This window comes from Ammospiza caudacuta, chromosome 30 (assembly GCF_027887145.1).
Source record: "Ammospiza caudacuta isolate bAmmCau1 chromosome 30, bAmmCau1.pri, whole genome shotgun sequence".
Taxonomy (NCBI): domain Eukaryota; kingdom Metazoa; phylum Chordata; class Aves; order Passeriformes; family Passerellidae; genus Ammospiza; species Ammospiza caudacuta.
The window spans coordinates 2,287,183-2,313,236 of record NC_080622.1 but is presented as its reverse complement, the minus strand read 5'-3'; the positions used below and the strand labels follow the sequence as shown (position 1 = coordinate 2,313,236).

General features: G+C 57.8%; 4 protein-coding genes across 6 annotated transcripts in view; all 4 read left to right on the top strand.

The window, feature by feature from the left end:
• The window catches only part of UBAP2L (ubiquitin associated protein 2 like), a 30,409-nt gene extending 20,513 nt beyond the window's left edge, over positions 1 to 9,896 (top strand). For both annotated transcript variants that reach the window (XM_058821913.1, XM_058821912.1), the window contains 13 exons: positions 206 to 395; positions 940 to 994; positions 1,548 to 1,722; positions 1,908 to 1,980; positions 2,605 to 2,800; positions 2,892 to 2,980; positions 3,567 to 3,620; positions 4,208 to 4,289; positions 5,366 to 5,583; positions 5,671 to 5,776; positions 7,647 to 7,714; positions 8,005 to 8,202; positions 9,140 to 9,896. In XM_058821913.1, coding sequence (XP_058677896.1) covers positions 206 to 395; positions 940 to 994; positions 1,548 to 1,722; positions 1,908 to 1,980; positions 2,605 to 2,800; positions 2,892 to 2,980; positions 3,567 to 3,620; positions 4,208 to 4,289; positions 5,366 to 5,583; positions 5,671 to 5,776; positions 7,647 to 7,714; positions 8,005 to 8,202; positions 9,140 to 9,235 — 1,600 coding nt within the window. In that variant the 3' untranslated portion in view covers positions 9,236 to 9,896. The remainder of the gene's footprint in view (positions 1 to 205; positions 396 to 939; positions 995 to 1,547; positions 1,723 to 1,907; positions 1,981 to 2,604; positions 2,801 to 2,891; positions 2,981 to 3,566; positions 3,621 to 4,207; positions 4,290 to 5,365; positions 5,584 to 5,670; positions 5,777 to 7,646; positions 7,715 to 8,004; positions 8,203 to 9,139) is intronic.
• A 1,278-nt stretch (positions 9,897 to 11,174) lies between these two features.
• Positions 11,175 to 12,936, top strand: HAX1 (HCLS1 associated protein X-1). Of its 2 annotated transcripts, none has more exons than XM_058821838.1 (8): positions 11,175 to 11,304; positions 11,447 to 11,658; positions 11,738 to 11,880; positions 12,005 to 12,050; positions 12,130 to 12,227; positions 12,331 to 12,481; positions 12,555 to 12,710; positions 12,799 to 12,936. In XM_058821838.1, the coding sequence occupies exons 1-7, from the start codon at positions 11,252 to 11,254 to the stop codon at positions 12,668 to 12,670; spliced, it is 819 nt and encodes a 272-aa protein (XP_058677821.1). In that variant the 5' UTR covers positions 11,175 to 11,251; the 3' UTR covers positions 12,671 to 12,710; positions 12,799 to 12,936. The 2 variants fall into 2 exon arrangements, with proteins under 2 accessions (XP_058677821.1, XP_058677820.1); XM_058821837.1 differs by having other exon boundaries at positions 12,130 to 12,245.
• A 624-nt stretch (positions 12,937 to 13,560) lies between these two features.
• Positions 13,561 to 16,165, top strand: AQP10 (aquaporin 10). The gene is made up of 7 exons (XM_058821535.1): positions 13,561 to 13,665; positions 14,389 to 14,515; positions 14,611 to 14,748; positions 14,835 to 14,953; positions 15,036 to 15,253; positions 15,324 to 15,545; positions 16,036 to 16,165. Exons 1-7 carry the CDS (start codon positions 13,561 to 13,563, stop codon positions 16,163 to 16,165), a joined length of 1,059 nt encoding a protein of 352 aa, XP_058677518.1.
• ATP8B2 (ATPase phospholipid transporting 8B2) lies at positions 16,132 to 25,908 on the top strand. The gene is made up of 27 exons (XM_058821670.1): positions 16,132 to 16,271; positions 16,966 to 17,024; positions 17,663 to 17,776; positions 17,926 to 18,024; positions 18,170 to 18,231; positions 18,342 to 18,414; positions 18,775 to 18,845; positions 18,986 to 19,065; positions 19,275 to 19,433; positions 19,512 to 19,600; positions 19,677 to 19,873; positions 20,583 to 20,791; positions 20,937 to 20,980; positions 21,055 to 21,220; positions 21,294 to 21,482; positions 21,674 to 21,789; positions 21,939 to 22,103; positions 22,181 to 22,292; positions 22,417 to 22,522; positions 22,639 to 22,780; positions 22,859 to 23,042; positions 23,233 to 23,456; positions 23,746 to 23,829; positions 23,996 to 24,241; positions 24,328 to 24,466; positions 24,550 to 24,680; positions 24,771 to 25,908. Exons 1-27 carry the CDS (start codon positions 16,241 to 16,243, stop codon positions 25,056 to 25,058), a joined length of 3,579 nt encoding a protein of 1,192 aa, XP_058677653.1. The 5' UTR covers positions 16,132 to 16,240; the 3' UTR covers positions 25,059 to 25,908.
• The last annotated feature ends 146 nt before the right edge of the window (positions 25,909 to 26,054 follow it).

Below are 26,054 nucleotides of genomic sequence, written 5' to 3'. Positions count from 1 at the left end.
CTGTAGCTGGATGTCCATGGCTGGGCTAGCCCTGCTCTCTGGGCATGTTTCTTGGCTTGGCTGCTTCATGTGGTGCCTTTACTGATGCTTGGGGCTTTTTATCTTGAGTATTTGAAGTGAAGAGCCCAGACTGGGCCAGCAGCTTACAGCAGGGTTATTTCAGAGGAAAATGGAGGAACACTTTTTTCTTTTTTTCCTTTTGTAGTGAATCTTCATCCACAATTTCGTCCAATCAAAGCCAGGAGTCTGGTTACCAGAGTGGCACAATACAGACAGCAACATTTACCTCCCAGAACAGTGCTCAGGGACCACTGTACGAACAGAGATCCACCCAGACGAGGCGATACCCAAATTCTATCTCCTCTTCGCCCCAGAAAGATCTGACCCAGGCTAAGGTAAGACAACAGCTTTGCTTACCTATTGTGCTGAGTGTGAAGTGTCTTTGGGAAAGCTGAATGGCTTATCAAAGAGTTCTGTGATCCTCACTGTGTGGCTCCTGGGCTCTAATGAGAGCTCTCTTGTGGCTGTTGTGTTTGGTGCTGGGGTTAACAGCACTCAAGGTGATTGCAGGGCACGTGTTGTGTCATGTACCCTCCTAGAGGGACATGCAGACAAAGAGTTTTGGTTTGTGTTTTGGATTTGGTTCTTGTATGCTGCACACCAGTTCAGAAATGTCAGGTTTGGCTAATGAGCTTGGATTGAGAGTGTTGAGGCAGTCTGACTACCAGCAGCACAGAAACTTCTTGCACTGGTTTCTCTCATATACACTTGGGGACCATGCTGGCACGGGGCTGGACCTTGGGACTGACCCAAACACAGTCTGGTAGAAGAACCTTTTCATAACTGTGCAAGGGAGTGTGAGAGAGAGGTGACACTAGCTCTGCCTCTGGAAATGCTCAGCAATAATGCCCAGTCCTCCTTTTTTCTCTTCTTCCTCAGAATGGTTTCAGTTCTGTACAACCCACGCCATTACAAACCACACAGGCTGTTGAAGGTAAGAGTCTTGCCAGTACAGTGGGTGTCCTGTATCTCTTGTGTTCTCTGCTTTGAATGAGAAGTTTTATCTGTGCTAATAGCAAGTCCTTTCCTTGCTGGACTAATTGCTGCCATTCACATTATTTGTTTGCCTCAAAACATTCAGCTTTGTGCTGATCCTTGAAGGGTCACCTATGACAATAACTTTGCTTTGTGCATGGAAGGCACTTCTCTGAAGGTTTTGAAGCTCTCTGCAGAGCCAGCAGTAGTGTTGAGGTAAAGTGAGATATAGAACACAATCATAAGGGTCTAACTGTTTGGGAGCACTGAGGGGAGCCCCAAATCTCGCAGCTCCTCTAGCTGAGAACTTGCTGATGTTGCCCCAAATCTCCCAGCTCCTCTAGCTGAGATTTGGCTGATGTTGCCCCAAATCTCCCAGCTCCTCTAGCTGAGATTTGGCTGATGTTGCCCCAAATCTCCCAGCTCCTCTAGCTGAGCACTTGCTGATCCTTGCCCTTGTGTTCCCCTCAGCCAGTAGCTGCCCTTAATTAACCCAAAGCTTTTGTTCTCAGGTGCTACGGGCCCTGCAGTGAAATCCGACTCCCCCTCTGCTCCCAGCATTGCCCCTCTCAACGATGGGGTGTCTGCATCGTCCCTGCTGACCACAGCCAGCCAACACTCAACACCTCTGAGCAGCCTGAGCCACAGTGAGGAGCTCCCCAGTACAAGCACTGCCCAGCTCAGCAGGTGAGGCAGTGAGGGGTGGAATTGTGAACTAGAAGCAGGACTCTATAGCAGACATCAGGGTCTGTCTGATGCAGTGAGGAAGACTAAGATGACTCATCCCATTCAAGCAGATGGGAAATGGGGATGGTGCTACTAATGTTGGCTCTCACCTTGGTCTGACAATGTTTTATTTCTCTTCCTGTCAGTGCATTACCCACCCAGCAGAACAGTCTGTCCTCATCCACATCCTCTGGGCGAACATCAACTTCAACCCTTCTGGTGAGTCTGGGTGTGATCTCTCACTGTGTGCTCCATTTCTGCTCAGGTTGGTGGGGTCTGCTGGGGTGCCTGACCTTGGGGCTGTGGTTGTGGCAGGAGCTGCCAGGCTGCTGGCTGTCCTGCTGGAGTCTGGATGTTGTGTGGAGAGAGACAACAGGGAGTTGTGTCAGTACACCTGTGGCTCAAGGCTGTTGACACCTTGCCTGTTTCTGACTTAGCAGTGCCTTCTTTTGAGCCTGTAGTAGCCCTTGAATGTGCTGCAGAGTCAGAGCCACATGTCAGAGCACACTGGAGGCTGATGCAGTGGAACCAAATATCTCTACTGCTGGAGCTCTTGCAGCGCAGTTCCTGGGCGTTGGCTTTTGCAGCAGAATAAATCACCCTGCTGCAAATGTGGTGTCCAGCCCTGCTCTGCTCCTCAGACAGATGAGTTGGGATGGAGCCATGAGAGGGGTTTCTAAGCATTAGTATGCTGTCAGGACTTTGGACTTAAGCCAGCCTCACTGCAAGAACATGCAGATGCAGACAGAGGTACAGGATGTTCTGCACAGTGAATGTCCTGTGCTACCTGTGCACTTGGTTCCATCTCTCTGATCCCCTTACTCTCCTCCCTTCCCTCCTTAGCACACAAGTGTGGAGAGTGAAGCAGGCCTCCATTCTTCTGCTAGTACTTTCTCCACCTCCTCCAGCACGGTGTCAGCTGCCCCACCAGTTGTCAGTGTCTCCTCCAGCCTCAGCAGTGTCAGCAGCCTGGGCCTCAGCCTCAGCAGCAACTCCACAGTGACGGCCTCGACTCGCAGCTCTGTTGCAACCACATCAGGTACTGTCGCAGAGAAAGGTGTGAGGGCTAAGAGAGCGAGCTTCTGCTGTTTGCTTCACTGTGGAACTTTTCCCTTCTCCTCCCTTTTCAGGAAAAGCCCCTCCCAATCTCCCTCCTGGAGTCCCACCGTTGTTGCCTAATCCATACATCATGGCTCCAGGCTTGCTACATGCCTACCCGGTGAGTGGAAATTTGCAGTGGTGTCCCAGCTCCCTCTGCAGCAGGGAGGGATGGATGTAGCATAGTGGGGAAACTAAAGACTGTGACAGCCCAGCAGGATTGCCTTGGACAGGCAGAGTTTGGACCTGCTGGTTTTTTCCATGATTCCGTGTGCCCGTGGAGGTAAATGTGTGTTGTGATCACCCCAGGGCAGAGTCTGTTCTCTGCAGCCTCTCCAGCCTTTTAAGAGCCCTTGGGCAGAGCACAGTGTGTGGAAGCACAGAGCTGTGTTAGAAATATGGTGTGACAAAGGGCACTCAGGGCAAGGGTAGCAAGAGCCACAAAGTCTAGGGGTGTGTGTCACATCCTCCCCTAAAGGTGAGGACAGATTTCAGTTTTGGGATGATTTCTAGAGAAAAACTGTTGAGTGACTTTGAGCAGCTCAGAAGAACTTCTGGCAGCATCAGCCTGTGTCAAGGCTCTGGCTGCCTGCACCTGGTGGCTGCTGACTGGCTGCTTCTGGCTTTCTCTCATGTTTCTCTAAATGTTTAATCTAAAATCCTTATATTGTCCGTGTCCCCAGTGTCATCTCTGGCTCTTTTTCTAGCCACAGGTGTATGGATATGATGACTTGCAAATGCTCCAGACGAGATTCCCGTTGGTGAGTACTGCAGAATGACAAGGACATGCCACTTCCACTGGTGCTGCTTGGGTAGAGACAAAGCTTAAGAGCTGGCAAAATGGAGAGCTGAGTGGATGCACCTCTGCAGCAGCAGTGAGGAGTTAATCAGTTGCTCCTTGGCACGTGGGGAGCTGCCTGCACGAGTTACTCATGCAGCAGTGTTCCTTGTTGGAGCCAAGGAGCACGAGTTCCAACAGCAGGGCTATTAGAGAGATTCACCTCTGATCCCTAACAGAGCCAGTGACTAAATACCTGATGAGAATGGGCTTTATTTAGCAACAGGACATGTCCATTTTATTGTGAAGAGGGGGAGAAAGTCCAGCCAGTTTAAGAGCTGCATACCAGTAGACCTTATCTGGTTCTTCTAATAGCCAGGTGAGGGGGATGGTACATGCTACAAAAACCTGGGGCTGCTGTAGGTTATGATCAGCCTGATGTGGCTGGTTGGACTGCAATTCTCAGACATATCTTGCAGCTGCAGTCCAGAAATCCCTCTCTCCCAAATATACTGCTTTGCACTTTGGGCAGAGCTGATAAAAATGTCTTCTTTTGTTTTTATTCATCAGGATTACTACAGCATCCCGTTCCCTACACCCACCACACCACTGACTGGAAGAGATGGCAGCCTGAGCAGCAATCCATACTCTGGTAGGGAAAAACACTGCTCTGATAACCATCCCATCAGGGTTTGTGCTGCTCCTACCAGTGTCCTGTGTCTTTGTTCACTGGAGCCACCTCTGCACCTGCACTGTGCTCCTGCACTGCTTTTGGTTTGGAGCATGCTTCTCACAGCTAAATTCTTGCTTTCCCTTTGAGCATCTGGTGGTGTCAAGGTCTGATACTAGGAAGAGGTGGGCAAAGTAGCTGCCCTTAATGGGGCAGCTGGAAAGGGAGTGAGGAAGGGCTGGAAGATTCTTCAAGGCCTACAGCTGAGGGACTGATTTCCAGGTGGTAAGCAGTGCTTCTCAAGCACTGAGAGTAAAAATAGAAGCACACAATATGGATAATTTTTTTTTTTTTTTTTTTTAATATGGGACAGTCTCAGGGAGAAAGCAGATGAGAAATTTGAGACCTGTCAAACTCAAGCCAAACACCCAGTTGAGTTTATGACCTCACACTGACCTTGGTAACATTGGTTAACACACTGGCAGTCTGCAGTGGGCAGTGACTGAGCTTTCCCATGCTTTAGGAACTGTTGCACTTGGAGGTTCACTTTTTTCCAGCACCACTTCTCCTCAGCTTTGGCAGGAGCTGCTTTGTGTGGAAGTGCTTTTGCCCAGCTGAGGCTGAAAGCTCAGAGCTCTATGAGCTTTGAATAGGAGAGTGTGTTTGCATGGATGAGCCAGGCAAATGCTCATCAAGATCAGAACCTGCAGCCAAGCCCTGCACAGCCCAGGCAAGGGTCTGGGTTGTGTTCAGTCCTGCTGGTGGTGCATGGAGAGGGGCAGCTCTGAAATCAGGCTCTGCTAGCAGGTTTATCCAGTGCCAGATTGTGGGCTTTGCTACTGTGGCTTCCCTTTGCCTCTGTAGTCCTGTTAGGGCCAAGGAGCATTTAATAGCTTCACCTTATCAGTGTGCAAAAGTCTGAGGACCACAGTCCTTGGGGGGAGGGGGGTGTGACTGAAGTCACTGTTTATCAAAAGACTGGCTCACCTTTGGGCTGAGTTGAAGCAGCCCAGCATCTGACTAACATCTGTTCCTCACTCTCACCTCCTCTATTTCAGGTGATTTAACAAAATTTGGCCGTGGTGATGCCTCTTCCCCTGCTCCTGCAACAACTCTGGCTCAGCCTCAGCAGAGCCAGACCCAGACCCACCACACCACGCAGCAAACGTTCCTGAACCCGGCGCTGCCTCCTGGCTACAGTTACACCAGTCTGCCATACTACACAGGGGTACCAGGGCTCCCCAGCACCTTCCAGTACGGGCCCGCCGTGTTCCCTGTGAGTTCCCAGGGGCAGAGTGTGGGATTTGGGCAGAAGGGTGGCCCACCAAAGGCTCTGCTCACTCTGTTCCTCTCTGTTCTGTAGGTTGCTCCTACCTCTTCCAAGCAGCATGGTGTGAATGTCAGCGTCAATGCATCAGCAACCCCTTTCCAGCAGCCCAGTGGCTATGGCTCTCATGGGTACAGCACTGGTAAGAGACCCACAAAAACACTTTTCACAGCAGCAGGGCTGCTCCCAGTCTTACTGGCTGTGATAGGGATTGCTGTCTTACAGCAGTAATAGAGAAAAATTCCAGGGATGCTGCTGCCAAGGAGATTGGTTATTCATAGAAAGGCCCAGGATTGTTCTGCATCCGGGTCTGGGGAAGATTTGGGTTATAGATCACTTTGTGCCCTTCTCTGTGGGGTTACAGATCCTCTTGGGGGTTACAGATCACTTCATGCTTGCTTACTGGCTGTGATAGGGACTGCTGTCTTAGAGCAGTAATGGAGAAAAATTATGTTGTTCCCAAGGAGATTGATTATCCATAGAAAGGCCCAGAATTGTTCTGCATCCAGGTCCGGGGCAGGTTTGGGGGTTGTAGATCACTTTATGCCCTCCTCTGTGGGGTTACAGGTCACTTCATGCTTGCTTACTGGCTGTGATAGGGACTGCTATCTTACAGCAGTAATGGAGAAAAATTCCAGGGATGCTGCTCCCAAGTAAATTGATTATCCATAGAAAGGCCCAGGATTGTTCTGCATCCAGGTCTGGGGAAGATTTGGGGATTATAGATCACTTCATGCCCTCCTCTGTGCCCCACAATCAGCTGTCTGGGCCCTCAGAAGGTTAAGCTGCTCAGTGGTTTGGTTTGTTGGTTTTTTATCTGCCAAATGTGATTAACAGAACAGCAGCTGTTCTGGATTTGAGCTTGTTTCCCACCAGTGTTTGGCAGACACTTTCTAAGGAAGTGTCCTTGATTCAAAGATGCAGGAAGGTCATGAACCTGCTGCCTGTCTTGGTACTTGGTTGGTGTCTGCCTGACTTATGCAGGGCTGCATCTGGCTCCCTCTGCCAGTCTTTAAATTCCTTTTGTTGCTTTTTTCACTGCATTAGAGCCCTTTAAGATAGTATTTTCTCTTTGAGAAGGTAATTCAGTTTTATTCCAGGTCACCTGGTGCTGAGTCCTTCAAACTGTTTTCATTTCAGCACTTTTTCCAGGCATTAAATGATGGCTGAGGTGTGCTCTGGGCCACCCTTTTTTATGGACAGCCAACACCCCATGGGGCTTGTGTTGTCAGTCATTGCACCAGCCATCCCAGCCTACAGCTGAGTTGCCTTTCCATGCAATTGCCTGTTTTACACCAGAGGAGCTTTTGGGTTGTTTTTGCTGCTGTGGGTTTGTTTCCCTGTCTGTCCATTGTGTTCTCCAGCTCTCCTCAGACCTGCTGTTTTCCATGTGTTTCTCTGGGTGGCAGCCAGCCCATCAGCTGGCTTCTGGAGGCATTTTGAAACAGTGTGTGTCCAGAGCAAAATAACTTCTATGGGTGCTTTGCATGTGGTCATGCCCAGGCCTGTGACCGTGTTCACAGGGGTCATAGGATGAGGGAAGAGACAAGAATCTGACTCCATGTTTCAGAAGGCTTGATTTATTATTTTATGATATATCTTATCTTAAAACTATACTAAACAAATAGAAGAAAGGATTTCATCAGAAGGCTAGCTAAGAATAGCAAAAGAAAGAAGAATAATAACAAAAGCTTGTGGCTTGGACTCTCTGTCCGAGCCAGCTCACTGTGATTAGTTATTAATTAGAAACAACTGCATGAGACTATTCACAGATCTATTTTTGCATTCCACAGCAGCAGATAATCATTGTTTACATTTTGTTCCTGAGGCCTCTTAGCTTCTCAAGAGAAAAAATCCTAAAGAAAGGATTTTTCATAAAATATCTGTGATACAGGCCAGTCTGTCTGCAGATCTCTGATCACTGGAGCTCTCCAGCAGGTGTTAGCAGCAAGCAGCTCATGGTGGTCCACTGGCTGCTGCCTAACACCCACCTCTCCCTCCCTTCTGCCCAGGTGTATCCGTGACATCCAGTAACACAGGCGTGCCAGACATCTCGGGCTCTGTCTACTCCAAAACTCAGGTCAGTGTCTGTGTGCTTCCTGCCTTGCTGGGAAGGAGAAGCCAAGCTCTGAGACATCCTCTCTGAGCAGTGAGGTCTCTTCCCCTTGGATCAGACAGCCAGGGAGAAGGGAAATGCTTGACATTTCCCAGCTTACAGCAATTCCAAGCCCAGAAAGAGCCATGGGGAGAGACTCTTACCTGTTCTGTGTACCACAGGCTGACTGTGGGCCTGTGATGTGTAGAGATGGGAGGGGCAAACTGCCAGCCTGGCTCCCCGCCCTTATCCTGCCTTTGGCATCTCCTCCTCAGCAATCCTTCGAGAAGCAGGGATTTCACACTGGAACCCCAGCAGCCTCCTTCAACCTGCCTTCAGCTCTGGGCAGTGGTGGTCCCATCAACCCCGCCACGGCGGCGGCGTACCCCCCGACCCCCTTCATGCACATCCTGACCCCGCATCAGCAGCCTCACTCGCAGATCCTCCACCACCATCTGCAGCAGGATGGGCAGGTAAGCAGTGCCCCTGGCACCTCAGCCCCTTGCTGGGCCATCTCCTAGGGCTCGTGCTCCCCCTTGGCTTCCCTGGTCCTTCTGTCCCTCTGTCCCTCCCTCCCTCCCTCATGCTCTGCGGCGCACACATGCAGCGACAGGCACATGCTCACACCTGCACATACACACAGGGCCTGTAGGAGGATGATGAGGTGAGGAGGAAGGCCTGGGGTGTGCTCTGCCAGGGTGGGTGCTCAGCATAACCCCCCTGCTGCCAGGCTGCACCAGCTATGGCCAGGTAGTGCCCCCTCATCTGGGGCACCTCAACCTCCCCCATCCTCAGAGGGGCAGCTCCACAGGCCAGCACCAAAGGGGTTCCTCACCACAGCCACGACCCTGCAGGAGCTTTCAGGTCTAACCGTGGATTTCGATTGTCATAGTTTGTCCCTTTATTTTACATATCCTGGTACTGCAACAGCTTCCATATTTGCAGATGATACTGTGCTGCCAACGCCAGCAGGAAGATCAGGTAATGAACTCTCTGAAAATGCATTGCACTTGCTGTGGGCTCTGCCCCTGCCCCTAAGGCTCCCCAGGATCACACAGCCCCTTCCTTCTCCCCCGTGGCCCCAAGAGGAGAGGAGAGAGGCCCTCAGGCAGTATGTGCACACACAGACACCCAAACAGAGCCATGAGCAGACACAACCCACACCGACCCTTCCCTGTCTCCTCTCTCCCTGCTGCCCCCAGCCCTGTGTGTGCTGGCCTGGAGCAAGGTGTGCAGCCAAGGGAGGGTGCTGGAGGCTGCCCCAGTGCCAGGGAGCTGAGCTGGGCCCAGGAGGATCAGCAACTGCCCAGAGCACCTGGCCAGGGGCCCAGGCGTGCCCGTGTTACCCTGTGGGGCAGGCTGGGGGTGCCTCCCTGCACTCACCACCCTCTCCTCTGCCCTTTCCCGCAGAGCGGCTCCGGGCAGCGCAGCCAAGGCAGCTCCATCCCCCAGAAATCCCAGGCCAACAAGTCTGCCTACAACAGCTACAGCTGGGGCGCCAACTGAGGCCGGGCCCTCGGCACCACTCGCTTCCAGAAGAGAATCCCAGTGCCCCCGATGATGAGGAAGGACCCCAGGGAGGAGAGAACCCTGCGGCGGGGAGCGCCCGGGCCCCCAGCCCAGCAGGGCCCCGCAGGGCAGGCCGCAGGCGCCTCTGCGTTGTCTGTCTTCAGCCACTTTCCTGTTGTATGTAATATAGAATTTGTATTTTTTCTTTTTTTTTTTCTTTTTTTTTTCTCTCTCTCTCTCTCCGCATTCAGATCTGAACCGTTTGCCGTAGGGGCCTTTTTTGGTTTTTACTCCTTTCTATCCCCTCTCCCATCCAGCTGCCCCAGAATCTCTCAGATCCAAAGGAGTGGAAGCTGTGAGTCGCCTACAGCAAACCCCCTTATTATTAGGATTAAGACCAGTAATTGATATGAGCAGCATTGTAAGATTAATTAGTTGAAGTGTTTTTTTTGTACCGTGTTCTAAATTTAATGGATAAATGTGTCTTGTATATAAAAACAAAAACCCCATGCTGTCCTCTAGTTCTCTCATTTCTCCCCCACCCCGCCAAGGGGTCCCCCCTGGTATTTTATGTTTTCCATCTGCGTCCCTCCATCCTCATGGGCCCAGAGTGCAGGTCCTGCCCTGCTTGCACGCTGTAAGTATCTTCTGCTTTTGGGTTGGGGATTTTTTTATTTTCTTTTTTTTTTTTTCCTTTTTTTTTTTTCCTGTTTTGTTTTGTGGGGTTTTGTTTGATTTGGTTTGGTTTTTTGGGGGTATTATTTTTGGTTTTTTCTATGCAGTCCAGATCTTGTATTTTTCAGTTCCACCTGATCCCTTCAGCTGCAGCCCCAAGCGGGGATTTACTGAAGAGAATAAAGATCACAAAGTGATGTGTGTATTTTTTCCACCTTCTCAGCCTCATTCCCTATTTTTGGTGCAGGGGGTTGGGTGTCCCTGGGCAGTGGGGGCAGTGCTTCCCTCACCCCTCCCCAGCTTCTTGCTGGTGTTTTTGTCCCCTCATTTTGTGGATTTTCCTTTTCCCAGCTGCAATGCTGGGCAGCAAGATGCCAGCACAGGGATGATGCCCTCCCTTCTCTGAGACCCTCACCCTTCATTTCTGCTTCCTAATGAGCTCTGCCTTGTGTCCCCACTGCTCTGGTGCTGCTGCTCCTCCTTTTGGGGGTTCAGGGCTGCTCTCCCCAGCTCCTCGTTCCCACCGGGCAGGCCGGGAGGGTTCTCACAGGCACCGGGGAGGGCAGTGAGACACGGAAACAGCAGTGCCCGGTCCTGCAGTGCCCGCCGAGATTCCTCTCGCGGCCGGGGCACAGCTGGAGCCCTCCAGAGCCGGTGGGGCTGAGGGGAGCGGCGGGGCCGGGCTGGGCTCCGGAGCTCGGCTGGGGGAGCGCAGGGGCCGCTACCGGGACCCGGGAACCCCGCCAGCCCGCACGGGGCCCGGTGCACTCCATAGGATAGCTCATGCGAACAGAACAGCGCGGGCCCATGGGGACGGTCACACCGGGACAGCTCCGGTCCCTGCGGCTCTCGGGGGCCCGGGCCGCTCACATCGGGGCTGTTCCGGCCCGTGCGGCTCTCGGGGGCCCGGGCCGCTCACATCGGGGCTGTTCCGGCCCGTGCGGCTCTCGGGGGCCTGTCCGGTCACACCGGGGCGGTTCCGGCCCGTGCGGCTCTCGGGGGCCTGTCCGGTCACACCGGGGCGGTTCCGGCCCGTGCGGCTCTCGGGGGCCTGTCCGGTCACACCGGGGCGGTTCCGGCCCGTGCGGCTCTCGGGGGCTTGGGCCGGTCACACCGGGGCGGTTCCGGCCCGTGCGGCTCTCGGGGGCCTGTCCGGTCACACCGGGGCGGTTCCGGCCCGTGCGGCTCTCGGGACCCGGGTGGGACACGGAACGGCCGCGCTGCCGCAGCGCCTCGCGACAGCCGGCGGCGCTTTACGGCCGCGGCGCTTGGCGGCAGCGCGACCCGGTCGGGACGGGGTAGCGGGACCTGGAGGGCCCCGGCGGGCCCCGGAGCGGGATGAGCTTCTACGACGTGTTCCGCGGCTTCTTCGGCTTCCCGGGACGGTGCAGGTGACGGGAAACCCGCCCGTCCCCCGGGTGCCCCCGGCCTCGCCCGCACCTGTCCCTCTCTCAACCGCCCGTTGCCCCACCGGCCGCGGCCCTGCCCCGCTTGCTCCGGCTTGTCCGGTCCCTCACTGCCGCTGTCCCGCAGACCCCGGGAGCCGCTGTTCGGCGGCGCGGCGTGGGACGAGGAGGAGGATGAAGAGGAAGATGGCGGCCCGTCCATGTCGCAGCCGCCCCAGGACTTCGGCTTCGGGTTCAGCCCTGGCTCCTCCCGCGGTGCCTTCGAGGAGCTGTTCCGGGACATGGGCGAGCTCCTGGGCGTCCTGGGGGGGTTCTGGGCCGAGCCCCAGCAGCCTTTCGGTGGGTACGGGAGGGCTGAGCGAGACTCTGGGGGCCGCTCAGAGCCCCTCGGCCTGACCGACGCCCTTGTGCTGCCCAGAGCCCGCCCTGCCCGGCCCCGGTGAAGGCAGCGCAAGGCGACCGCTGCGGGACTCGATGCTGAAGCAGCCGGACAGTCCCCCTGCCAGCGCGGCCCCGGGGAGCTCCGGCGATCTGGCCCGGCCATGGAGACCCTTCCTAGGGGTGGGTGAAGGGTCTGGGCTCTGCCTTCCGCAGGGCAGCCGGCTCTGTGCTGGTGCGGTGCTGCCCCGGTGTTGCGCTTTGCTTCCCATCACTGCCGTCAGCGGTGCGTGGCTTTATCTTGCAGCTGGAAGATGCTCCCCGGGCTCCTCCCGCCCTCAAGGAAGACCAAGGTGGGTGCTGGGAGCGGGGGCTGAGGGGCCCTCCCTGCTCCAGCCGCCTGTGCTGCCACCGCCTTCCCTCTCCCCCCAGACCTGGACTCCCAGGTTTCCTCTGCTGGGCTGGGCACCATCCTGAGACCCGACGAGCCCAGGTCCCACTCTTACTTCCAGAGCGTCTCTGTCACCAAGGTGACTCTCCCTGACGGGGTGAGTGTCCCGGCAGGGCTGGGGGAGGCCTGGGGACACCGTCCCCGTGGTCTGGGGGTCTCTCAGGGCTCGGTGCTGTGCGCAGGGGGTGGAGGAGCGCCGCACCGTGCAGGACAGCCGGGGCCGCCGGGAGACCACGGTGACACGGCGGAGAGGGGACCAGGCCTTCATCAGCACCACCAGGGAGGACGGGCAGAGCAAGGACTACCGCGAGGAGGTGCTCAACATGGATGACCGTGAGTGGAGCTCTGGGGAGGGTGCAGAGCCTGGATGGGAGCCCCACTGAGGGAGCTCTCTCTGCCCTCACAGGGGATCTGGCACAGTTTGCTGGCACCTGGCCACAGCAAGAAGAGATTCCTGCTGCCAACCTGGGCCCCTCATCTGCGCTGGGCAGCTTCCTCCGACGCTGGTTCTCGAGCTGGTAGCTGTGCCCAGTCCTGATTGAGCAGCCCACGTGTGTTTCAGGTGTGGGCTGGTGGGATCCTGGGCTTGCCAGGCCTGTCAGCGTAGGCAGTGGGCAGCAGCCTCTTCTCACCACCTGTTTCTGTTGTAGATGGGTCAGATCTTGCTGGGAAGTGGTGCCTGGGCTGGAGGCTGTCCACCTTCTGCAGCGCTGCACAGCCACAGGGAGCCCTGTGGGAGTCAAGTGTGTGTGTGTACAGAGCAATAAAGTCTATTTATGCTAAACGGTGACCTTCCATGCTCCTTCAGACTGGAATCTCATGTGTTTGGAGGCAGATTCCCCCTGTCCACCAGGATGACTCTGGGGGGCTGCCTCAGGGGTGCAGGTGATTGCCAGGCTCCTGTGTCTGCACTGCTCCCTTCCTATCTCCCTCTCCCATTTCCTTGTCCCATGCTGTGCTAGTGCCTCCCCTGGGCCACTCTTGAGGGCCTGGCCCAGCCTGGAGGCCTTTCCAGGATCTCTTTATTAGTGCTGACTGCAGCTTTCCAGGATCTCTTGATTAGTATTGACTGCAGCTGTGGCTTGAGCAGGGATAAAGGGGGTTCCTGGCCAGGCAATACCTGTGCCTGCTCACCTGAGCGAGGTTGTGACTCCCCACGGCCACTTGGGGCTCAGGGTGTTCCTACCTGGCCTTGCCCTGCTGCGGTGCAGCATTGTCACACGGTGTCCCCGGCCACACACAGGACTCTGGTCGCTGCCAGGCGTCTCCCGTGGTGCAGCCATGATTGGTTTAAAGTCTGCACATAATCACCCACCTGGCTGTGGGGCTCATAAAACCTGCTGCGAATTAGACATCTACACCACTCTCACTGCTGCCAGCGCTGCCACTGCTGCCTCTGCCCAGCTGGCACCATGGGCACCACTTCTTTCTTGACAAGAGCACAGAGGCTGCTCCGCATCAGGAACCAGCTGGTGAGGGAGTGCTTGGGTGAGGTGCTGTCCACCTTCGTGATGATGGTAAGCAGGGCACGCAGCTGGGGCTGGGGATGTCCTGTGCGTGTGACAGGGCTGATGGTGTCGTGGTGGCAGGTGCCAGGGGTCCCTGGGGTTCTGTGACAGGGCTGATGGTGTCGTGGTGGCAGGTGCCAGGGGTCCCTGGGGTTCTGTGACAGGGCTAATGGTGTTGTGGTGGCAGGTGCCAGGGGTCCCTGGGGCTCTGCTGCTTGCCCCTTGAGGTTGGAAAGGTCTGGGGCTGCGCTGCACTCAAATGTGCAACTCAGCGCTGCCTGTCCTCCCCCTTGGACCCTGTTCCCACAGCATGGTCCACCCTGTGCCACGGCTCCGGTGCAATCAGGGTGTGGTGCTGGGCAGTGTGTGCCCTGATAGCTCCTGCCTCAGAGCAGGCAAAGGTTGGGGCTCTGGTGCTGTCCTTAGCCTTTGGGCTACATCGCATGATGGCAAGTGGTGTCCCTGGATCTATGTTGTGGCACCTCTTTCCCAACACCTCCCCACAGAAAGCAGTTTATTTAATTGCTTGTAATTTGGTTATTTTGCTATCAAACCCACAAGTGAGGGCAATAACCACCTCCCTGCCAGTCCCTGTCTGGTGTCCAAGTATTGGGGAGCAAAACCAGGGGGGCAGCACCAGCACAGCCCCTGCCTTGCTGCCCTGCAGTATCAGCACTGGGAGGATCTCAGCACGAGGCCACCAGGACTGAGGTGGGGCTCGCTCTTCTCCAGACAATCACCCTGGCCAGCGCTGCACAGAAGATTGCCTTCTATCAGACCAAGGGGAATATCATGACCAGCTACCTGGGAGGTGCCCTGGGTGTCATGGGCGGCATCTACACAGCAGGGGGAATCTCTGGTGAGACAGAGGAAGGGGTCCCAGCTCTTGCTATCCCCTGGCTCTGAGTCCCCCAGGACCCTCCACTCCCAGCCTTTCTCCCTACTCCATTGCAGGGGCCCACATGAACCCGGCGTTCTCCTTAGCCATGTGCCTGATAGAGCAGTTCCCCTGGTGGAAGTTTCCCATCTTTGTGGTTGTGCAGATTGTGGGATCTTTCATAGCTGCTGGAGCTGTTTACATCCTCTACTATGGTATGGGGGAGCAGCATCGGACAGGGGAACTTCACGGTGATGCTGGCGAGGCCAGGCTTTTGTACATGCTCTGCCTCTGCCCCTAGATGCCATCTGGCACCATAGCAATGGGACACTTACTGTCACTGGCCCCCAGGAAACTGCCTCCATCTTCGCCACTTACCCTGCTGACTTTGTGTCTATTGGCAATGGCTTCTTGGACCAGGTGGGTGCCACTGTCAGCGCCCCCAGCCCCCTCCCAGCCCCCTCGGTCCCCGTGGTGCTGAGCTGCTGTGCTGTCCTCGCAGGTGATCGGCACAGGGGTGCTGATAATTGTTGTCATGGGCATCATGGACCCCCGCAACAAGCCTGTCCCCAAGGGCCTGGAACCCGTGGTTGTGGCTCTCTTGGTGCTCTCCATCGAGTGTTCCATGGGGGCCAACTGTGGCTGCCCCCTGAACCCTGCACGGGACATCGGGCCCCGGCTCTTCACCTATCTGGCAGGCTGGGGCCCAGAGGTCTTCAGGTGGGTCGAGGGAAGGGGGCGAGGTGGAGATGGCAGGGATGATGCCAACCCTACCCTGTCCCATCCTCAGCAGGGGCAATGGTTGGTGGTGGGTGCCACTGGTGGCACCGCTGCTGGGCGCCGCCGTGGGCACGTATCTGTACCAGCTCTTCGTGGCTTTCCACTACCCAGAGGAGAAGAGCGAAGTCCTGGCAGAGCAGGGCTCCATCGTTCTGGTCAACACCGCCATCAGCAGCGCAGACATTGGGAGGTCACCCAAGGAAAGGGACTCTGGGGAGACAGAGCCTGCCGGGTATCCCCCACCACAGAGCCCCAGCAGCACAGTGTCCCCCACAGTCCCTATCACACCATTAAAAGAGTCCTGAGAGCACGGGGTGTCTTGTCTGTAGACATGGGGTGCAGGGATGTGGTGAAGGCCAGCCAGGCCTGGGGGACATGAGCTGCTGGTGTGGGGTTGGAGAGCACGGGGTGTCTGTCTATGGACATGGGGGCGCAGGGAAGGCCAGCCAGGCCTGGCTGCAGGGGGACCCCAGCCTGGGGGACACAAGCTGCTGCTGTGGGGTGGGAGAGCACGGGGTGTCTGTCTATGGACATGGGGTGCAGGGATGTGGAGGAGAGCCAGCCAGGCCTGGCTGCAGGGGGACCCCAGCCTGGGGGACACGAGCTGCTGCTGTGGGGCTGCCCCGTGGGACGCGGGGATGTCTCCGGGACCCCGGCCCTGCCCCCGGTAACCCGTGGGGCTGTCTCTGCCCTCCCCCCGGACTCACAGGGCTCCCCGGGAGCCGCCCCGCTGGCCAGGCCGCCGCCGGGGCCCGCAGTCTCACCGGCCCCGCGGCCGCGCTCCGCCGCTTCCCCGCGTCCCCCACCTCACTTCCGCCGCCGACCGGCGCCGCCGCGGCCATGGGGAGCTGAGGCGGCGGCAGAGGCAGCGGCCCCGGCCCGGCCCGGCCGCCCGCCCGCTCCCCATGGGCTGCGGGGCCGCGGGACATGGAGCGGTGCGCGGCCCGCCGAGCCCCGGGTAAGCGGCGCCGCGCTGGGCCCGCGGGAAGCCCGGGTGGGTCCCGGGCGGGCCCCGGTGCGGCGTTGCCTCAGTAACGCGGTGGGGCGGGAGGACCGGGCCGGGCCGGGGCCGTGCCCTGGGGATGTCCGAGGGGTGGAAGCGGCTCCGCGACCCTGGCGGGGCGGTGGGTGCGGGGGAGCCGAAATGGGGCCGGGGATGCAAAGATGGGGATGCAGGGCTACAGCTAAGCGGGGCTGGGAGTGCGGGCTTTGGGGATCCAGGAATGCAGCAAAGCAGGGCTGAGGGACCCGAGGTGTCCTCTGGGGGTGCAGTGTCTGGGCTGGAAGGGCCCGGTGACCTCGGGATGTGGGAGATGCAGAATCTGGGGCTCTGGGAGTACAGGTGAATAGAGCTGGGGGTCACGCACTGCAGGCTTGGGGGGATCTGGGGATGCAGAATTTGGGAGTGGAGGTGCAGTTAAGCAAGGTTGGGGTTCAGGGTGTGCAGGGGTACAGGTTCTGGCATGGGGGAGCACAGGACACATAACACAGCTGGGGAGACTCCCTGTTCCCTGCCCTCTGGGATTCTGGGACTATCTTGGCTCTCAGGATGGAGAGGAGATTGTGGTGTCAGGGTTCAAGGTTTTGGGGCTGTCTGGCTGCAGCTACAGGGGTGTTGGGGTGCACGGGGATGACGGGGCGCTGTGTTGTAGAGGAAGAGCGTCGAGTGCGAGCCAACGCACGGGAGTACAACGAGAAGTTCCAGTACGCAGTGAGTGAGGGGGGCTGAGCCCCTTCCCGGGGTCCTCGGGCAGCTCTGCGGGGCTGGGGTCTGAATCACCCACACCTTGGTGGGGGGGAGGCGTTATAACTACAAAATAGATGTTTGTCCCTGAAGAAATGGTGCTGATGACATGAATGCCAATATAGCTGTGGGGCCAGCTGGGCACAGTGCTCTCCATGTGGAGGATTCAGCCTGCCCATCCTTGGCCAAGGCCCAGAACCCCCTGGCTCTGCCCAGGTCCCAGCCTGGTCCCACATCCCAGTGTGGACCAGGAGCAGCTTCTGAAGGTGTCAAGGGAGGGCAGTGCTCACCTTGACCTCCCCCCATGTTGGAGGTTATCCTTGGCTGCTCCAGAGCTGGCTGCACAGAGGGGAGAAGGGGATCTGGGTTGGGGTCACCCTTGTGGGGGCCAGGTGCTGCTGCTGGAGGACGCTGGTCCCAGGGTACCAGCTGGTGACTGAGCCTGAGGAACTGGCTTCCCAAGGAAGCTGCCAGAGGTAGCACAGGAGCCTGACCCCCCAAAAGAGCATGGTGAGCCACAGCCCCTGCCCTCCAGAGTGATCTCATCTTGGGGGGTTATGGGGCCTTGGCAGCTGTAAACCTCTTCTTGCCCCATCTGTCCCTAGAGCAACTGCATCAAGACCTCCAAGTACAACATTGTCACCTTCCTGCCTGTCAACCTCTTCGAGCAGTTCCAGGAAGTGGCCAACACCTATTTCCTCTTCCTCCTCATCCTGCAGGTGGGTGCAGTCCTTCCCTGCCTGCACATATGGTAGGGCTCCAAGTATTGCCATACTTTGGAAGTGGGGAGGTTTGGCATCCTCAAGCAGGGGCAGTATAGGCCTGGGGCTGGCTGGTTCCTATGTAATTTCCTGTTCCCTGTCCCCAGCTGATTCCTCAGATCTCTTCACTCTCCTGGTTTACCACCATCGTGCCTTTGGTTCTTGTCTTAACCATCACAGCTGTCAAAGATGCCACCGATGACTACGTGAGTGGTTCCCCCTGCACCCCTCTGCCCACTGGGATGCTGTGCAGGGGTGCAGTGTTCGGGGCCATGGCATTTGGGATGCTGGGGGAGCACAGGAGCCCATCCCCAAGAGGCTGAAACTGCTGTCTTTTCCCCCTGCTCCCAGTTCCGCCATAAAAGCGACAACCAGGTGAACAACCGGCAGTCTCAGGTCCTGATCGGTGGAGTGTGAGTGTCACGGGCCCAGAGCAGTGCACAGGGAGCCAGGGACCCTGTGGGAGGTGGCAGTGGGCAGGGCAGGGCTCCTGCCTGACTGCAGTTTGCTGTCCCCTCTTCAGCCTTCGGCAGGAGCAGTGGATGAACGTCCGTGTTGGGGACATCATCAAGCTGGAGAACAACCAGTTTGTGGCGGTGAGTGCAGCCCTGAGACAAGTATGGTTCCAGCAGGGTGGTTGGCACACACACACATAGAATGGTGTGGTGCCACTCCCAGTTTGCTTCTGTGCTCCTCTGCCCAGGGTGGGGACATTAGGGACTTCCAACCTGGAAGTTGCATTTAGGTTGGAGAGCTGGGGCCATAAGTGGAGCCGCATTTTGAACTCTGAGGATCGGGGCCCTTGGAGTGATGGTGCAGAGGACACATGGGGTTAGGGATGGCCTTTGCAGATGCTCCAGGGAGTTCCAAGGACATCCAAGGGCCAGGAGCTTCCCTGGGGAAGGCATGGGGGAGCCCCAGTGTTGGCACAACCCTTCACAAGTCTCTCCCAGCAGGCTGACCTCCTCCTCCTCTCCAGCAGCGAACCCCATGGGTTATGCTACATAGAGACTGCAGAGCTGGATGGGTAGGTGTCCCTGCTCGCCTTGGGGGGCCAGGGGAGGCAAGAGGTGAGAGTGAGGGTGGGCTGCAGGCAGGGCAGGAGCACCTGCAAAGGCTTTCCCTGCCAGGCTGTCTCTAACCCGTGTGGTGCCTTCCTGCCTGCAGAGAGACCAACATGAAGGTGCGTCAGGCCATCCCTGTCACCGCAGAGCTTGGGGACACCAGCCAGCTGGCTTGCTTTGATGGTGAGTGCCCGTGCCCAGCCCTCTGCCACAGGGCAGCCCCCCACCTTCTCTCCTCTGTCACCCTTGGTGGACGAGGACCAGCCACGTGGCACTGTCGTCCTGCGGCTTGATGTGGATCTCTGGGGAGCCAGGGATGATGCTGGGAGCACTGGGATGGAGCCGGCCCTGTGGAGAAGGCAAGTCCCAGCTGAGCCATACTGTGCACCCAGGTGAGGTCATCTGTGAACCCCCCAACAACAAGCTGGACAAGTTTGGTGGGACACTGTACTGGAAGGACAACAAGTACCCCCTGAGCAACCAGAACATGCTTCTGCGGGGCTGCGTCCTGCGCAACACCGAGTGGTGCTTTGGCCTCGTCATCTTTGCAGGTGGGCTGAGGCAGCAGCTGCTGCTGTGCTGCACACAGGGGAGGGAAAGACACCCCCTGATGCCTTCCTGCTCCCCAGGACCTGACACAAAACTGATGCAGAACAGTGGCCGGACCAAATTTAAGCGGACGAGCATCGACCGGCTGATGAACACGCTGGTGCTCTGGGTATGCAGAAGGGAGATCCTGGGAGCCTTGGGAGCTCTGACCCAGTCAGGGCTCTTATCTGATGTTCCTTCCCCAGATCTTTGGGTTCCTGGTGTGCATGGGAGTGATCCTGGCCATTGGCAATGCCATCTGGGAGCACGAGGTGGGCGTCTGCTTCCAGATCTACTTGCCCTGGGACGAGGGGGTGCACAGTGCCTTCTTCTCTGGCTTCCTCTCCTTCTGGTCCTACATCATCATCCTCAACACTGTGGTGCCCATCTCGCTCTATGTGAGGTAGGGCAAGGGGCAGAGGGGCTGGGCAGGGGGTGTATGAGAAATTAGGGGTGCCCTCTGGGGAGGGGAGACAGGGATGGAGATCCACAGGCAGAGCGGTGTGTTCTGTGGGTGGGTGTGGGCTACTCTCTTGGTGACAGGCCATGTCTGCCTTCAGGGACACCCCAAGACTTAAGGACCCCACAGGTCCCTCAGGGCCCCCCTGGCTGTGTCTGGCTGCTCGTCTCTCCTGCCCTGGCTGCACGCTGGCTATTTTGCTCTGCCCTCCTGCAGCTCCCAGGCTCCTGCACTGTCCCCTTCTCTCTCTCTTTTAATTTCTCTCTCTTTTCGTTCCCCAGCATGGGTTCTGTCACCCTTAGCCCCGAGGTAAGAATGTGTCACCTCCACCCCTCCCACTCATTGCTGTCTGCCCTGTGGGCTTGGGAGGGGTTCAGGGTTTGTAGGTGTGTGAGATGCTTGGGGAGCCCCATGGGCTTCCCCCTGGGTGCCTTGCCTTGGTCCCCAGCCCTGGCTTAGCGGTGGCTGTCAGCAGGAATGGGTTGCAGGCCAGCCCCTGGGAAGGGTATGGGGGCTATCAAGCCATGGGGGGCACCCGGGGTGCTGGAGTGCCCTGGGCACTGAGGGTCTGGGGCGGGCATGTGTGTGCCTGTCGCTGGCTCAGCAGAGTGTGCTGCCCTGCCCCAGTGACACCCAGGCATCCTCCCTGCAGCGTTGAGGTGATCCGGCTTGGGCACAGCTACTTCATCAACTGGGACAAGAAGATGTACTGTGCCAAGCGCCGGACACCGGCCGAGGCCCGCACCACCACCCTCAACGAGGAGCTGGGCCAGGTGGAGTACATCTTCTCTGACAAGACTGGCACCCTCACCCAGAATATCATGGTCTTCAGCAAGTGCTCTGTGAATGGGCACAGCTATGGTGAGTGCCAGAGCCAGGCTGGGGCTTCCCTCTTCTGTTTGAGGCAGTCAGGGGACAAGGGGGCTTAGTGAGAGCATTGTGGGGCAGCAGCAGCTGCTGTGCTGTTGGGTCTCTGTCATAGTTAACTCCATGCCCTTTTTTGCAGGTGATGTGCAGGACATGCTGGGTCACAAGGCAGAGCTGGGAGAGGTAAGGGTACTGTCAGTTTGGGGCCTACCCACGCCAAGTACCATGGGGGGGTAACCCCAACTTTGCCCCTGCAGAGGCCAGAGCCTGTAGACTTCTCCTTCAACCCGCTGGCGGACCCACGGTTCCAGTTCTGGGACCCCAGCCTGCTGGAAGCTGTCAAGCTGGGAGACCTCCACGTGCACGAGTTCTTCCGCCTGCTCTCGCTCTGTCACACCGTCATGTCTGAGGAGAAGAGTGAGGGTAGGCAGAGTGGGGCAGGATCTGTCCCTGTGGGTCACAGAACACTGTCACTGACCCCCATGCTGTTCCACAGGGGAGCTGTTGTACAAGGCACAGTCCCCAGATGAGGGAGCGCTGGTCACAGCTGCCAGAAACTTTGGCTTTGTGTTCCGGTCCCGCACGCCCAAGACCATCACAGTGCAGGAGCTGGGCCAGGCCATCACCTACCAGCTGCTGGCCATCCTGGACTTCAACAACATCCGCAAGCGCATGTCTGTCATCGGTGAGCTCCTGGGCACGGCACAGGGGCTGGGAGGGCCACCTGGGGCTGCAGCACATGGGGGTCATTGTGGTGTGCTGGGATACCAGTCCAGCGCTGATGGGGATGTGACACTGTGGAGGCATCAGCAGGTGGATGGCTGGGGGTCAGAGCAGCACCCCTGAGCCAGGCACCTTTTCCCCTCCTCCCTGCAGTGCGCAGCCCTGAGGGCAAGATCCGGCTGTACTGCAAAGGTGCTGACACCATCCTGCTGGAGAGGCTGCACCCCCTCAACCAGGAGCTGACCAGCATCACCACCGACCACCTCAATGTGCGTGGGACAGGGTCCTGCAGGCAGCGTGGGGAGGAAAGAGTGGCTGCCCAGGAGCCTGAGCTGGGCTTGTGCCCTGCCCTAGGAACACTGCTGGGGTCTGGGGACACACTCAGGGTCTCCAGCACAGCCAGCTCTGATGCTTGCAGGAGTATGCTGGCGAGGGGCTGCGGACACTGGTGCTGGCTTACAGAGACCTGGAGGAGAGCTACTACAAGGACTGGTCTGAGCGTCTGCACCGAGCTGGCAGTGTCCCTGAAGCCCGTGAGGATCACCTGGCTCGGCTCTACGATGAGGTGGAGCATGATATGATGGTAGGTGGGCTGGAGGCTGAGGCTGGTGGTGGCTGCAGGCAGCCCCTGCTGACCTCCCACCCATTTGGGTCCCCAAGCTGCTTGGAGCCACGGCCATCGAGGACAAACTGCAGCAGGGGGTCCCCGAAACCATTGCCATCCTGACACTGGCCAACATCAAGATCTGGGTGCTGACAGGGGACAAGCAGGGTGAGGCATGGCTGAGGTGCTGGCTGGAGATGAGGATGTTTGTGGGCTGGATTCCAGCTGCCTGGGATCCCAACTGCTCTGTCCTGAGAGGACTCTGGTTCAGCCCCTGGTTTCCTTTTCTCAGAAACAGCTGTGAACATCGGCTACTCCTGCAAGATGCTGACAGATGACATGACAGAGGTGTTTGTGGTCACAGGCCACACTGTGCTGGAGGTGCGAGAGGAGCTAAGGTGAGGGCTGGGGGGCAGAGGACAGAGCAGTGCCAGTGTGGGGCACAGCTGTGGCTGGGGGAGCTAGAGCTATGGAAAGGCCTTGAGATGGACCCCTGTGCCCCCTCTCTCCTCAGAAAAGCCCGGGAGAAGATGATGGATGCATCACGTTCTGTGTGCAATGGCTTCTCCTACCAGGAGAAACTCACCTCCAAGCTTACCTCAGTGCTGGAAGCCATTGCGGGCGAATACGCCCTGGTCATCAACGGGCACAGCCTGGTAGGGCCCTGGGAGTGCCAGGCAGGACAGGGCCTGGCTGTGCACCATGATCCCAGCTGCCCCTTGCTCTCCTTGCAGGCCCATGCACTGGAGGCAGACATGGAGGTGGAATTCCTGGAGACAGCGTGTGCCTGCAAGGCCGTTATCTGCTGCCGTGTCACACCCCTGCAGAAAGCCCAGGTGGTGGAGCTGGTCAAGAAGTACAAGAAAGCCGTCACTTTGGCCATTGGGGATGGGGCCAACGATGTCAGCATGATCAAGAGTAAGGCCTGGGATCTGGGGGACCACAGGAGAAGACAGGCCACCCCCCTGCACCATCCTGGGGCCCCTGGGAGCTTCTGTGCTCACCCCTCTGTGCCCCACAGGAACAAAGTGCCTGTGCTGGGGGTGCTGCTCTCGTCCCCTGTGCTCCTGGCAGCCCTCTCTTTACCTGTCTCTCCTTTCCTCCACAGCTGCCCACATTGGGGTGGGCATCAGTGGGCAGGAAGGCATCCAGGCCGTGCTGGCCTCCGACTACTCCTTCTCCCAGTTCAAGTTCCTGCAGCGCCTGCTCCTGGTGCATGGGCGCTGGTCCTACCTGCGCATGTGCAAGTTTCTTTGCTACTTCTTCTATAAGAACTTTGCCTTCACCATGGTCCACTTCTGGTTTGGCTTCTTCTGTGGCTTCTCAGCACAGGTGGGTTGGTGGCTTTTCTCACTGAGAGCTGGGGAGGGTTTTCCTGCAGGGCTCCTCGGCTCTGAAGCGTGTTCAGATTCATGGACTCCCTGTGGGGACTCATCCTGAGCCAGGAGGCACAGCCTGGCATCCACCGTGCCGTGTGTGAGGAGCCTGTGGTCAGGGTGGGCAGTCCTGGCGGGCTGAGACAGCTCTCCTGTCCCTGCAGCTGTGGGCACAGGGACTCGGGGGCTGGCTGGGGCACAGGGTGGGCAGATTTGTGCCCTGCTGAGTGCTCTGTTCCATACAGACAGTGTATGACCAGTACTTCATCACGCTGTACAACATTGTCTACACGTCGCTGCCTGTGCTCGCTATGGGTGTGTTTGACCAGGTATGGGGGGGGGTAGTGAGAGGTCCCTGGGTGTGTGAGGGGTCTGTACTCACCCTGTGGGAAGAAGGGCTGCCTGGGTGCCTGAGTCAGGCTGTCCTTGTCATTCCATGGGCTGTGGTGGAGGCTGCTCCCACCCAGGGCTAATGGGAGGTGCCCATGCCCCCAGGATGTGCCAGAGCAGCGGAGCATGGAGTACCCCAAACTCTACGAGCCTGGGCAGCTGAACCTGCTCTTCAACAAGCGGGAGTTCTTCATCTGCATTGCCCAGGGCATCTACACCTCCATCCTCATGTTCTTCATCCCCTACGGTGTCTTTGCTGATGCCACCCGTGATGATGGTGCTCAGCTGGCCGACTACCAGTCCTTCGCCGTCACTGTCGCCACCTCCCTCGTGATTGTCGTCAGTGTGCAGGTAGGGACGTGGCTACTCAGCCCCAGACCCTCAGGGCACCTCAGGCATCCCCTGAGCCCTGATTCTTCCTGCATCCCCCCCACCAGATCGGGTTAGACACAGGATTCTGGACGGCCATCAACCACTTCTTCATCTGGGGCAGCCTGGCCGCCTACTTTACCATCCTCTTCACCATGCACAGCGACGGCCTCTTCCGGATGTTCCCCAACCAGTTCCGCTTTGTGGGTGAGTCCCTGTGTGCCCCATGCTCCCCACCCCAGCAGGAGCTGTCTTGTCCTGGCCCTCACTGGGTTCATTCCTTGCCCCAGGAAACGCACAGAACACTCTGGCCCAGCCCACGGTCTGGCTGACCATCGCCCTCACCGCCGTCGTCTGTATCGTGCCCGTTGTGGCCTTTCGCTTCCTTAAGCTGGACCTGAAACCAGAGCTCTCAGATACGGTGAGAGTTCATGGCTGCAGGAGCTCTCACAGGGTCCCAGCCCTGAGGAGAGGGGGTTCCCCAGGCCCTGAGCCTGCCCTGTGTCCCCAGGTTCGTTACACTCAGCTGGTACGGAAGAAGCAGAAGACGCAGCACCGGTGCATGCGGAACGCGGGGCGCGCGGGCTCACGCCGCTCTGGCTACGCCTTCTCCCATCAGGAGGGCTTCGGGGAGCTCATCATGTCTGGCAAGAACATGAGGCTCAGCTCCTTGGCACTGTCCAGCTTTGCCCCCCGCCCCAGCGCCAGCTGGATTGACACCCTGAGGAAGAAGAAGGGCGGTGAGGGCAGCAGCGCTGGCAGCCCCAGTGGTGTGGCTGACAAGACTCTCAGGGTGTGAGGCTGGAGGGGGTCTCATCCCCTCCTGTGCAGCTGGGGGCTCCCCTCCTCTGCCCCTGGCCCTGGGCAGGGCAAAGCCCCTTGTCAGCAGGGTCCCATGATAGAGGTGATGTGGGGGCCAGTGCTGAGGTTTGGAGGAGTCTGGACTGTCGCCTTCTAGCCAAAAATACAGTCTGTCCCTCTCAGGAGGATGGATGGATGGATGGATGGATGGATGGATGGATGGATGGATGGATGGATGGATGTCATCGCATTAGCCCCCTCCCACCCCCCATTCACTCCTCCATCAGTATTCAATTCCACTGAGTGCAAACGCCCCATCGCACATGAATGTATCATACCAGAGGTGCAGGGCTGTGGGAGGACTGTGGCCTCTCCGTGGCCTTCACCCACGTGTCTTTTTTTATATATAAACAAAAAAAAAAAAAAGAAAAAAATACCCCCACCCCCAAAAAATAGCAACCAAAACAAACAAAAAAAAGGTAAGGGAAAAATACTCTGAGTTTACAGAGCGACTCATTTCTTGGCTGGGTACAGGGAGAAGGGGGGAGGAAGGTCACCCTCCTTGTCACCCTGCTCAGGATTCCCCAGGACGGCGGGTGCAGGGTCGGAAAGGGGAAGTGCTCTGTACCACCGGGAGGCCGGGGTTTGGCGGCTGCCGTGATTCACTCCCACGCGTGGTCTTGCGCAACGCTCGGCCTCTGCTTCCCGCCTCCTCCTCCTCCTCTCCAGCTCCTGCGGGACGGCACTGCTGAAATGTGGGTGGGCAATGGGGACCCAGGGGAGCCTCTGGGGCTGCTGGGCTCCCAGGGACGCGATACCAAAGAGGAGCTTCTTAAGACGGGTGTTGGCGAGGGCTGGAGGGGATTTTGGGGAGGTTTTGAGGTAATTTCGGTGGAGGGGCCGTGCATAGAGCTAGGTAACTTATGGCACGTTTCTATCTGGCCGAATGGTATCATTTTATGGCTCTTGAAGAAAAAAAAAAAAAAAAAAACCA